The sequence below is a fragment of the Salvelinus sp. IW2-2015 genome, linkage group LG8, assembly GCF_002910315.2.
Source record: "Salvelinus sp. IW2-2015 linkage group LG8, ASM291031v2, whole genome shotgun sequence".
Lineage (NCBI taxonomy): Eukaryota > Metazoa > Chordata > Actinopteri > Salmoniformes > Salmonidae > Salvelinus > Salvelinus sp. IW2-2015.
In genome coordinates this window covers 23,585,894-23,599,464 of record NC_036848.1, presented here as the reverse complement: position 1 = coordinate 23,599,464, position 13,571 = coordinate 23,585,894, and the positions used below count along the sequence as shown (strand labels likewise).

The following is a 13,571-nucleotide window of genomic DNA, read 5'->3' as shown; positions in this document are numbered from 1 at the left end:
TCAGCCAAGACCTCAGAAAAAAATATAGACCTCCACAAGTCTGGTATTTTTTTTTTTTTTAGCAAGTCTGACCGGGGATTCGAACGAGCGACCTTTCGGTTACTGGCCCAACACAAGCCACTGCAGCCCTCCATGATGAATTCAGATTTTKGGTGGCCCCCACCCCCATCAAAGTTGCCCRTCCCTGARCTTGAAGGTTATATAAACTGCTGCTAGCATCTCTGGCACAGCATCTTGGCCATAACCTGTCACTCAGTTCACATAATAATACCCATTGGTGGATCACCAATGATTATCACCAACTGCTTTTTAGAGTAGGCTAAATTAACGTGACTGCACCCAGATTGATTTACAGTTTACAATAACTGTTACGCACATTCTAGAATTTACCKTGCACACCCATGCTAAGGTCGTCACTAGTTATCACAGCCACAAAGTCATAATTATGGTTTAACCCGACTATTTACAATTTCTCTTCTTAAATCTGATTTTAAACCAGTGGTATTCGGGGGTCACGGAGGACCTGCAGTTGGGTCACCAATATTTTGCCAAAATAATAATAAGAATTATTGTATTTATTTTTAGGAACAAAAAATTAAGCGTAGACTGCAGAATTTTGATAAGAGATAAATGCAATTATTTATTGACGGTTATTTGTTGATTTAAAAATCCAAATGCACCTATTTTAAGGTTGTGTCATTAGATTTGGGGTGGTGTCCACAGAATTTCAGTCTGAACAATGGGGTCCCCGCTGAAAATGTTTGAATACCACTGTTTCAAACCTACCCTTAACCACAATTTTAACCGTAACCCTGAACATAACCTTAAATTAAGACCAAAAATCAAATTTTTGTTTTCATGAAATTTTACGATATAGACAATTTTGACTTTGTGGCTGTGGTAACCCCATGCTAAACCTGACGTAATTGTTACAGGGGAACAACAAACGTGAAAGTGAAGGTAGCTACATTCAAACATACTTGACCATTGAAATTTGGAAGTTTGTTGTACAAATAWTTTTTTATGTTGAATATTCACTGAATAATATACGTTATTTGTATATTTTAATTAYAGATTAATTTAAACTAATCGAAGACAGGCAACACTCACTATGCCCTCGTATTCACCCCCCTTTCGCGGCTTAGTGCCTAGCCCAGATCATGTCCTACTAACGCACTCCTAGCGAGAAACAAACATATTTGGCTAGCTAGCTAAAGATTGCGGAACCCTATCTTTGGAAATATAAAAATTACTGTGAAATTCGTTTGTTTTAAAACGTGTAACTTCTAACCGTATCCACACCTCTTTTTTTCAACTGAATAAGATGTCAACTCCAGCAAGACGGCGTTTAATGAGAGACTTTAAACGGTAACGTTAGTTAGGGCTAGGTGAATCTGTTAAGCTAGCTAGCTCACTTCACAGCTACCTGGCTAAATGTTAACTTTTATCTTATCTGCTACTTAAGTTACTAGCTAATACTTGGATTGTTAACATAAAGATTACAGTTTAACGTTGATCGTTTCAAGTTATAGCGAACGTTAGCTAGCCGTGCCAGTTAGCTTTAACGTTAGCCTATTTAATTAGCTAGCTAACTGCTAACTAATGCTAACCATCGAAAATAAACGTATTTCTCAGGCTTCAAGAGGACCCTCCTGCTGGAGTTAGTGGAGCCCCTTCTGAAAACAATATCATGGTGTGGAATGCCGTTATTTTTGGGTAAGTGACTGGACTTTAAAAGTAAGTTAGTAGCTAAGTAGCTAGAATAAGTAGAGTTGTGTAGTACAGAAACGCCGGTACCCGCACATCAATGTGTATCAAAAGTAGAGTATTATTAGCTATGAACTTTCTGTTAATTTTCAAGCAATTAACTTATAGTACAGCTCTTAGCCGAATAATTTAAAGTTATCAAGCTAGTTGACACAGGTGATTAGYTGTATTGAAATTGTTTTCTCTCTTCCCCCAGCCCAGAGGGAACCCCTTTTGAAGATGGTAAGTGATTTAGCTAACTTTAGCTGGCTGTGTGTTGACTTTCTGTAGTTGCTACATTATGGTTTATATGTTTGATAACTCAAATAGAAGTGATCAGTACCATGATAATGGCTAATTAATTGGGAGGGACCTGCTAGTTGGAACAGTACATTTTAGACCAGGTGGTGTCTTATCGGAAAGTACAGCAATCCAGCTGAATGAGCTTCTTTCACCTGTTGCATGGTTGAGCTGAGATTACTGCCTGCCAGCAAGTGAATGACGCCTGTGAATGGGTTTTTGGGTCAAACCCAGGGGATTGTATCTGTTTATGACATGTCCGTCAGTGAATATGCCTTATCAGACCCTAGCTCTCAAACTCTAGGTGGCATTCTGCCATCTCACTACAGTTCTCAGCCATTAGMTTTGCCCACGACTGCCTCGTGAACTAGATTCCCTACACTGTTTTAACGTTTAGAAAAGTCAGTAATCATTTATTGTAATACGGCTTTCGAAACATATGGCCCTTGTCTTTCATCAGCGAGAAAGAATGCTTAAAATAAAAAAAGCTACACTTAGCAGTTTAGCACAGATCCATACAGCTATGTGTGCCTCCATCTGACAAAACTACACTTTCCGAGTTACACTTACACACAGGTGTTCAGCGCATGCTAGATTGCTAATTAGCACAGGTGGTCGTCTCTTGTCTGCCATTTGTTTTCCGTAAAAAAAGCGCTGTAACATGGAGATATGTCTGTGTGGGAACACTAACCCTAACCCATATCGAGGTGTGTAGGGTCCTTATACTTCCAAAACCGCGATGCGTGTTAATGTTGTGATCGAGCGTCAGGGATCTTAACAAAACTGCCCCCTACAGAACACCCCATCGTCTAATGACTTATGTGTGATCAAGGGCTAATCAAGGCCACCACTCTGTTCTAGTGAATGTCTGTGATTGAGTTGCAGTTATGTACATTAGTATTTTTTCTCTGTATACTAGATAATGTTCTCTGGTATTGGAATAGCTGCAAAAATGTATTGGCCAAATACAGTATGCTTATGCTATTTGGTTGCTCAAAACATTTGGCAGCAAGAACAACTTTGAATTTAAGCCATTTTTTTTAGCTTGGTCCCATATCTGTTTGTGCTCTTGCCAATACCAACTCCATTGTTGTCATTGTCAAGCTAACCAGTTAACCTTGTGTGATGTGCCCACTTTATAAATTCTCTCATTTCAGGAACTTTCAAACTCACAATAGAATTCACAGAGGAATACCCTAACAAGCCTCCAACAGTGCGTTTTGTCTCCAAAATGTTTCATCCAAACGGTACGTTTTTCTTTTCTGGATAGGAGGTGGGAATGGCATTTTAGAAACATGCTTATTGCTTACAGGATCCTTTTATAATGGAACAGCTGAATCTTTGTCAACAAGTCAATCCACCAGTCATTGTTATGAAGAGTAAATGTATGTTTTGTATTGTGCAGTCTATGCAGATGGTAGTATATGCTTGGACATTCTTCAGAACCGCTGGAGTCCGACATATGATGTTTCTTCAATCCTAACTTCAATACAGGTAAACTCAACATTCTCCAAAGGTTTTCAGCGGGAAATACTCATAAATCGCTGGATTCTTGCATCGTAAAGATCTTTTGATGTACTTTAATTAGTCCTCAAATATCGGTGTTGTCTGATTCAATGTTAGGAACAATTTCTTTAAAAAATAAAGTAAAAAGGAATACTGTTGTTATTGAAAAGTGTCTTATTGCATTGTCCTAGTCTTTACTGGATGAGCCGAATCCGAACAGCCCAGCCAACAGCCAGGCAGCTCAGCTGTACCAGGAGAACAAGCGGGAGTATGAGAAGAGGGTGTCTGCCATCGTGGAACAGAGTTGGCGTGATTGTTGACCCCCTCACCATTCACAAAGAATGAACAATATCCAGCCTCAAGTCAAAACGAAAACACAGAAGACAAATATCTCATAAAGGAAATGAAATGCACATCATGGTTTGAATCTTTCTCCGCATTATGTGTGTCTGTAGTGAGGTTTGTATGTTGTTGTGGTATCACTTCATGCAGAATGCTCCTCCTGGACAAGAGCACATCTTCATTAAAGTAAATGTACGTTGTTATATCTGGGTTACTTACAATGTAATTTACCCCCATATTTTTATCTTGAGGCAAAAAGGTATGTTCATTTGGAGTTACTTTTGTATCTTGTCATTTTAGTGGTTTTAAGTCCTCTACAGTGTGATTTGCTGTGTGGATCAACATTTTTTTCTTATTTTCTATTCTTTGAATGTTTTGTTTCTAGCTTMTCTCGCCCATTTGCCTTTTTGAAGCTTTAGGATGATATTAGCTAAGAAACAATTTGATGAACACCTGTCATGGACTTCTATTCCCAACCAATGTCAATCTCAATATCCTATCCTTTTTTTCATGCACAAACYGTGTTCTTGTTGGGGCTTTGTGCCAAATGGCGCTTTCATCAATGAATGATATACATCAGGAATCAAGTGTTTCAGAAAGGGACGTACTTGGTGCACTTTCAAAAGTCCTGTAACTGTATGTTGCAACAACAAAAAAACGAAGTAACTATGTTTCCATGCACAGTTTTATGCAAGTTAAGTAATGTCGTGTGTGTGTATATGTGTGTGTGTGTATATAAAAATCACGACAGCTGTGATAGAAAAAGGATGTTTTGGTGTAATTTTATAAATGCCAGAATTTGTTCGTTTAACACGGTGGGATCTTTTTGTGTCGGTAAAATGAATTATGTGGGAAATGGCAGTGGCAATGCCTTTATGCGTAAATATTGATATAACCATAATATCAAAGTACATTTGGAGTCGTCGGTGATATGGTGTGTGTGATCTTCCCACTACAACTCGGTTTATGCAGTTTATTAGGCTGCAGTTGAAATAAGTTCTGATTAAYTTCACAGGGGGTGAAAGTGCATGTGATGAGCTTAATGCTGCTTTCCAATAAATATCGAGGGTCTTATTCTGGTGACATGATGATCGATGCTTGACTGCCATTTGACAAAAATATTCTTGATCTCGTCCATAATAATCTCATGTAGACTGGACCAGGGTTTCCCAAATTTGGTTTTGGGGCTCCCCCTGGGTGCACATTTGAGTTTTTTGCCCTAGCAATACACAGCTGATTCAAATAAACAACYCATCAAGCTTTGATTATCTGAATCACGCTTTTCCGACTGGCAGACGAATCTGGGTTTGGCAGRTGCCAGGAGAATGCTACCTGCCCCAATGCATAGTGCCAACTGTAAAGTTTGGTGGATGAGGAACAATGGTCTGGGGCCGTTTTTCATGGTTCGGGCTAGGACCCTTACTTCCAGTGAAGGGAAATATTAACACTACAGCATACAATGACATTCTAGATGATTCTGTGCTTCCAACTTTGTGGCAACAGTTTGGGGAAGRCCCTTTCCTGTTTCAGCATGACAATGCCCACGTGCACAAAGCCAGGTCCATACAGAAAGAGGTTTAGGGTTAACCCTAACCCATACAGAAACAGGTGGACCAAATCCAAATTAATGCCGTGATTTTAGAATGAGATGTTCGACGAGGTGTCCACATACTTTTGGTCATTTAGTGTATCTGTGAGCTATCTGCTCGGSGATTCAATCTTGCAACCTTCTACTAGTCCAACGCTCTAACCACTAGTGGTGGAGGTAAAACCTTTACAATATTGCTACAMACTTACAGACCTGCAAACATTGAACAGAACTGGAATATAGTAATTGTTCATAGGAGTGTTAATATAAAAATAAATGTTCCAATGCATTTTGATAAATATATTTGTAAAATCACATCAGTCAACTCACAAGTAYTGAAGTCCAGACAGTAGACAATTATAAGACTTAATTTATTGATCGTTGTTACAGCTGTGAAAACAAGCAGACAAGTTAACTATTCACTTAAGACRTATACATTTGACATTTCAAAGGGATCACAGCCTGCGCTTTTACCATGTGACAAAGATCATATTACAAGTCTTGGAGGAAGCTTTTATTTTTCAATTATCTAACKATCCAAGGGGGGAAAATAACATAGAAAGTATTATGTCAGGGATGTGTCAATGTCAGCATATAGTTACAGATGTCACTTGATGTGATGCCATATACATTTTTACTAATGAAACGTGTGTAGGTAAAATGGTGGGCATTCTGCTGGTTTAGGCTATTTCTGTAGCCATGAAAAACGTTTGCTAAAATGTTTTGAACCTTTTTGTCAAGATACATAACTCTAATCAACTGTTACTGCACAAATCACTAGAATATTGTGCAAATGTGAAGCTGACAGAAGACCAAATTGTAGAATGACAAGAAGCGTCAAAACAATGCCAGAAAATATGCAATTGTAGGAAATGGAATGCAGAAAACACTGAAKTATTTCCCCCAAAAGACCAGCCTAGAAGATTGAAACATCCCCAATAAAAGTACAACCTTTGCCCAGATCAGGCACACCTGTTTTTGTTCTGAAGTATCRGTCATCGGTAGTTTGTTGGAGCTATACTACATCCAGTCAGTGTGAGGCCTGAGGTTTCACCAGCTCGTAGCGTCCCACCTGCCCTTCCTGCAGGAGCTGGCCAATGAGCTGGTCTTTGTGCACTTTGCGACTGACGATGAGGAAGCGCAGCCTGCCCTGGCCATATGACTTACTCCGCAGGCCATACTTCTGGGATATCTGGTGGATCTGCTTGCGTTCATCATTGTTGAGTTCAGTGGAGAAGCGCAGGTCGTCCTGGCGGTCTGAACTGGCATAGTTACGGATGATGTCCTCGATGTTCCGTTTGGTGAGCTGATTCCCAGACTTGTCCATGTCCATACCCAGTCCTTCTCTGGAGAACTGCTCTTTAACCTTTATGGGTTCAGAGATGCCCTCCCCTTCCCGGCCCAATCCGCCACCCTTCCAGCCCATCTTGCGGAGTAGCTGATTCCCAATGTTATCCTCCTTGATCTCCTGTCTCGAGGCCTCCTCACCAGAGCGCGTCAGAATCTGGTGGCGAGAGAGGGCGTCAGCATTACCGTCCTTCCTGAGGTTAGATTTAACCACAGCCTGTGTCTGCCTGAGTGTGGCCAGKGCTTCCTCTGCTGCAATGTGCTTCACCGTTTTCTTGGGTCCGATGCCTGACGCTACATACTGACCCTCCAGGTATACCTCACACCTCCAGCGGTGATCTGGTAGCACTGTRAACTTATAATCGGCAGCTACCTTGTTGAACTGGGCAGTGTCATTAATGATGCAGATGGCATTGTCTGAGTTCTCTAGGATGACCAGCTCACTCAAGTGTTTCTTCCTACCACCCTGGTGACCGAAACGGCCACCCGATGGGTCAGAGGGATTGTTCCCTCGGGAGAACTGCTGTGGTTGTTGTTGCTGCCGGGCTGCCTGGTTCATGCGCAGTTTCCTCACTGCCTCTTCAGCTGCTGTATGTTTAGAAGTCTTCTTACTTCCCTTGGCCTGTGCCACCAGCTCGTCCTGCAGGTACACGCTACATTGCCATGCACTGCTGTTGGGAACCACATCGAACTTGTAGTCAATCTTCATGCGGTTGAAGGCGGCAGAGTTGTTAAGAATGCAGATGGCATCATGAGCGTTGTCAACAATGACAAAATCGGTCCAGTGCTTGCGTTTGTCAGGCTCGTATTGCCCCTTGGAGCTAGGCGTCGGCTTATCCTCTGGATTACGCAGTGCTGGTAGAAAAGCAGGGGTAGGGCAGTTAATCTGGCAGACCACAATATCATTGACCAAGGAGTGTTTGAATTTGCGCTGCACTACACGGACCTCCACCTGTTTAAAGAAAAGCTTAATAGCCTGCTCAGATGCACGGTCCCTTGCCCCGTTTTTGCTTCCAGAGTATCCAGTAGCAAGGTAAACACACTGGCATCTCAGCTCACAGGCATAGCCATCAGTTGGTACTTTCCTGTTCTTGGGTAGGTCTGCTGGAGGGATATCTTTGAGGTTGACATAGATGTACTCTGGGTTGGTCTTACAGGCCTGGATGCTACGGCTTAGCATGAAATTGTAGTTTGGAGATTCAGCGCCACACATAAACGCGGGGTCTCTTAAAGTGACAGCTATGGCAGATGCCACACTATTGATCAGCCTCTGCTTTTCATCCAGTACGGCTTGAGATATGGGGATGGGTTGTGAAGAAGACCCTGAAACCGAGGAGGGGCTACTCCTCCCTGGGCTACTGTAGACTCTGCTGAATGGCCTGCTAGATGGTCTGTCCTGATTCCCTCTGTCCTGATGCCCGAAGCCAAGGCCTTGGCGTCCTGAATCCCCCCAGCACCCTGACCGACTGCCTCCTCCATATCCATCAAACCTAGGGGCCTGAGAGTATGAGTCCGGCTGCCTAGTGCTATGGGCTTCATATCTGTCTGAGTAGTCCTGCTGCACTTTAGTCATATAATTTGAAGTGGATCCTCGGCTCCCATAACCTAAACCACTTGTGCTAACTGGGGGTATGTCTCGATCTCTCTCTCTATCACTTTGTCCATCTCTGTCCCTCCAAGAGTCAGAAGAAGAACCGTATGATGAAACTCTGTCGAATGCTGGTCTAGCTGCAGAGGAGCCCTGAGCTCGGTTGTTGCCATAAAAGGGACGGTCAGAGTCCCGCTGTCTCAAACTGTTCACCTCACTCCTCCGGCGCTGCTTGTCATTCTCCTTCTCATCATTACCAGACCCGCCACTGCTGCCACCACTAACAAAGTGCACAGGCTCAAACAGCGGTCTGGAACAAAATTTGGACACCGGCATCTTCCTCATTGGCTCTTCTCCTAACATTAAAGAACAAATCAGAGAATCAATCAATGACAAGTATATCACAATAATATAACAATAAAAAAAGGATATAGTATACATTATGTTGAGTTAAGTTATTTGCCACCTTCCAGTAGATAAGCAAAATACTTCAACAACATCCAAAATTAGTTAAGATGTGGCAAGGAGTTTAATCTGAAGAACCAAAATCACTCACTGCCATCTGATGAATTGGGTCTCTTTTTTGCTTCAGCACTTGGAACTAGGTCGAAGGAGTGCATTTCGCCAATGTCAATCCCTTCAGCCATATCCAGCACCTCTCTCCTCAGATCAGGTCCATTCCTTAAAAGAAAACAGAGCTGTATTAGGTAAACAAGCTAAATGTGTATTTCCATGCTAGCACAGTAACATACTGACACTTTATTACCGGAAATAATCTATTCGGGAGAGAACTTGTGTTGTTATACTTCCCACATCAAATTGAGGACTAAAAACAAATCTGTAGGCAAGGTAGATGCCCATTTCATTATCCAGTTGACAGGATAGGCTTTGTTGTTGGAAGATGGCACCAACATAACTAGTGATAGCTAACAAACTCAGTTCACAGACTGCAGTCACAGATTATCCATTATATTGACCAGATACTCAAGCGGCCGCTCTAAAAACGATAATAAATGTCTTAAAAAATGGAAGGCAGTCGGTTGGAGGCAAGATCAGGTGGGACCATTCTAGCCAATGAGAGGGCAGAGACGCGGGTGAACGACAGGAACAACTCCCATATAGTGTTTATTTTCTTTCAAAGTTACCGGGATGTCACCTGTCCTACTTATATCAGTAGTCGTAACAATATATGCATTACGAAACTTCTATTCGATCAAATAAGCCTAATGTAGCAAATAAACCATTACATTTTTTGTTGACCACATTCGACACTCATTGAACTCCAAAGAAAAGCTCCTCGMTTGGTGAGCAGAAAAAAACAAAACGCCCCCTGCTGGAGAAGACAGGTTTTGGGCCCAGTTATGCCTCTCGCTTCGCCTCTTCCTCTGCGCAAAAACTATTACCAGCTGCCAGCATGGCCACTATCGCTAAGAATTGTGGGGCTCAGTGATAGATCAATAAGAATAGGCTGACTGATGCTTCAGTCAAAACCGTCCATTAATRTGGAAACTGCAATTATTTATGCTAACATTGGCAACATTTCTGTTTAATTATGAATCAATTTCGTGCACAATTTATTTWAAAAAATGTCTACGAAGTATACCGATTTAGCATGCACACAACTAGCACAACAGCTAACGTTACCTAGCTAACTACGTTATCATTGAATTCAAATAATTCAAGCATGATTTGCTCATTTTAGTTATGATTTAATCTGTAGACAATTATCTGACTAAAAGTAAACCACATGTTATCTGGCGAAACAAGTGACGCAGTAAACGAGCAAAAATGGCTAACGGTAGCTAGTTAGCTCATTGAAAAAAGATTGATGCATCATCTTGCACGGAAATGTGATATGAAGCACGAGACAGATTGTCGAATTGATTTTAGCTCAAATTAATATTTGAGCTACTCTGACCTCTATGCGAAGTTCCAAGTCCAACGTCTCTTTGTTTGTACCTTTGATGTCAGTTTTTCAATAACAGTTAGCTGGCTAGCAAGTTCAATGCGTATTGAATGTCCGTAGCTAACTAACAGCTTCGGCAAAGGCTTCGGTCATCACCATAACATCCGGGGGGGTGGGGGGTCATCGCTGTCAGCGAGCTAGCTGATTAGACTCGAATGCTGCATTGGTAGCTATATTGAGACTGGTCGTTATGTGGCATTCAGAAATGTGTAGAGAAATTGCAGAATTTCCCTCAAAGTGAATTTACAGTAGCTACTCGCATCAACCTCCCATAATAACCCTCATTTTTTTGTCCCTCTGAAATCGTGGCGTCAGTTTCCGCATGCAACCACGGAGCTGGTAGCAGACAGGCAGAATAACTAAATATATTGCAGGTGGTCGACATGTAGCAGACAGGCAGAGGAACTAAATATATTGCAGGTGGTCGACATGTAGCAGACAGGCAGAGGAACNGTGAAGCTGTTTGAGAAAATGCCAAGAGTGTGCAAAACTGTCACCAAGGCAAAGGGTGGCTACTTTGAAGAATCTAAAATATAAATATACACTTTTTTGGTTACTACATGATTCCATATGTGTTATTTCATAGTTTCGATGTCTTCACTATTATTCTACAATGTAGAAAATAGTAAAAAAGAAAGAAAAACTCTTGAATGAGTATGTGTTCTAAAACTTTTGACCGGTAGTGTATATATACATACAGTACCAGTCAAAAGTAACACATATAGAATCATCTAGTTACCAAAAAAGGGTTAAACTAATCAAATATATTTTATATTGGAGATTCTTCAAAGTAGCCACCCTTTGCCTTGATGACAGATTTGCACTTTACATCCCTGTTAGTGAGCATTTCTTTGTCAAAATAATCCATCCACCTGACAGGTGGCATATCAAGAAGCAGATTAAATAGCGTGATCATAAAAAAATTTCACCTTATGCTGGGGACAATGTAAGGCCACTAAAATGTGCAGTTTTGTTACACAACACAATGTCGAATGTCCACCAGAGCTGTTGCCAGAGAATTTAATGTTAATTTCTTTACCATAAACCGCTGCCGTCGTTTTAGAGAATTTGACAGTATGTCTTAACTGGCCTCACAACCGCAGACCACGTGTAAGGCGTACACGACGCGAGTGGTTTGCTGATTGTCAACGTGAACACATTGAGTGCTCCATGGTGGCGGTGGGGTTATGGTATGGGCAGGCATAAACTACGGACAACGAACACAACTGCATTTTATTGATGTCAATTTGAATGCGCAGAGATACCGTGACGAGATCCTGAGGCCCATTGTCGTGCCATTCATATAATAAGATGATAGTTGGAGCTGTAATGTTAGAATTCAATACAGCCTTTGATGTTATTGATCATCGTTTGTTATTGTAGCATGTTTCAGCATGATAATGCACAGCCCCATGTCGCAAGGATCTGTACACAATTCCTGGAAGCTGAAAATGTCATAGTTCTTCCATGGCCTGCATACTCACCAGACATGTCACCCATTGAGCATGTTTTGGGATGCTCTGGATCGACGTGTATGACAGCTTGTTCCAGTTCCAGCCAATATCCAGCAACTTTGCACAGCCATTGAAGAGGCCATCAACAGCCCGATCAACTCTATGCGAAAGAGATGTGTCACGCTGCATGAGGCAAATGGTGGTCACACCAGATACTGAATGGTTTTCTGATCCACACCCCAACCTTTCTTTTAAGGTATCTGTGACCAACAGATGCATATCTGTATTCCCAGTCATGTGAAATCCATAGATTAGGGTCTGATGAATTTATTTCAATAGACTGATTTCCTTATATGAACTGTAACTCAGTAAAATCTTTGAAATTGTTTTATGTGGCRTTTATATATTTGTTCAGTATATATTTTAAATAGCTGGCTGGCTAATACTTTTAGAAAAATCATAGGTTTTACCCCCTCCCCCCATTAACCAGAAGGGGGCAGTCTTTCTCTTCACTTTTATAGTGAATATACTGTATAACCTGTCCTCAATGTTTATTATTTGCACAACTAAGTCATTTGGCATAAAAAACAAATACACACTTTTTCATCATAATTTTATTGAAAATGTACATAAATGGAATCAAACTACAATCACATATTATATCATTAATTTGTGGTGTGGACAGGTAATTGACTAGGAGGGGTGATTATGGCAGATGCTAGAAAAATGTATGGCAATTTCTTACACCAAAATGTAACTTTACACAGAGAGAAGAGTCACGTCCAAAGATCATATTTCATAAACAGGTCTCCACTTCCATACACAAAATATATCCTTATAAATTATACAAATGCATGAGTATCTATCTGTATCTAGGATTCAACTCCATCTCATTGTAATATTTGGCAATATGGGTGCCGGAAATTGTGGAGAGGGGTATAACTGCACATAACAACTAGTAATACACAAGATAAAACTGGTCCAAACAATAGAGCATCAAATGTGAAAGAGTGCAAAACGGAACTGTTAGGGGAGAAAACTACAATGGGGAAAAGRTCAAGATCACAGAGGTGATGAAAAAAAAAAAAAAGAGCATAAGACATGCAATATACAGAATAGACTGATGTTAGTTAAAGCACAATGCGTAAAGCGCATTAAATGTGACCTACATGGTATTTCAGTACGGAAAAGGTGTTTTCACTAAATAAGTGCTTGACATGAACATGTCTTTGGCTCTTCTAAGTTCCAATGAAACAACCTATGCAGTGAACAAAGAATACTGTATTTATTTGGATCGCAATTGTCCTATGGTTTTTAAATCCGTATTGACAAAAGTTTATACTACTCACACGCAAGACGTCACACTATCAATCACCAATTGAATATGTCGGCTTCATCAGTGCTTTATTGAGGGTTGTGCCATTTGTATTCATAGGGGCCCCCGAGTGGTGCAGCAGTCTAAGGCCCTGCATCTCAGTGCTAGAGGTGTCACTACAGACCCTGGTTCAATTCYAGGCTGTATCACAATTGGCCGTGACTGGGAGTCCCATAGGGCGGCGCACAATTGGCCCAGCGTCGTCCGGGTTAGGCTATGGCCGGGGTAGGCCGTCATTGTAAATATTAATTTGTAATAGTGGTTATTTCAAAACAGTCCTTCTCAAAATGGACTGAATATATGATTGAACGTTATTACATAAAGACTTTCTTAAAATGTACTGTCAATTAAGTTCTGAT

At 41.1% G+C, this 13,571-nt stretch overlaps 2 protein-coding genes across 3 annotated transcripts; one reads left to right on the top strand and one right to left on the bottom strand.

Annotated features, from left to right (window-relative positions):
* Positions 1-794: 794 nt before the first annotated feature.
* Positions 795-4,097, top strand: LOC111967628 (ubiquitin-conjugating enzyme E2 A). The gene is made up of 7 exons (XM_023992806.2): positions 795-960; positions 1,325-1,368; positions 1,636-1,716; positions 1,964-1,989; positions 3,204-3,293; positions 3,452-3,540; positions 3,744-4,097. The coding sequence occupies exons 2-7, from the start codon at positions 1,325-1,327 to the stop codon at positions 3,870-3,872; spliced, it is 459 nt and encodes a 152-aa protein (XP_023848574.1). The 5' UTR covers positions 795-960; the 3' UTR covers positions 3,873-4,097.
* A 1,930-nt stretch (positions 4,098-6,027) lies between these two features.
* On the bottom strand, positions 6,028-10,742 carry LOC111967627 (NF-kappa-B-repressing factor). 2 transcript variants are annotated; one of them, XM_023992804.2, is made up of 3 exons: positions 10,336-10,742; positions 8,974-9,098; positions 6,028-8,773 (listed from the first exon to the last, which is right to left on the bottom strand). In XM_023992804.2, the coding sequence occupies exons 2-3, from the start codon at positions 9,062-9,064 to the stop codon at positions 6,513-6,515; spliced, it is 2,352 nt and encodes a 783-aa protein (XP_023848572.1). In that variant the 5' UTR covers positions 9,065-9,098; positions 10,336-10,742; the 3' UTR covers positions 6,028-6,512. The 2 variants fall into 2 exon arrangements, with proteins under 2 accessions (XP_023848572.1, XP_023848573.1); XM_023992805.2 differs by having other exon boundaries at positions 10,377-10,465.
* Between the last annotated feature and the right edge of the window lie 2,829 nt (positions 10,743-13,571).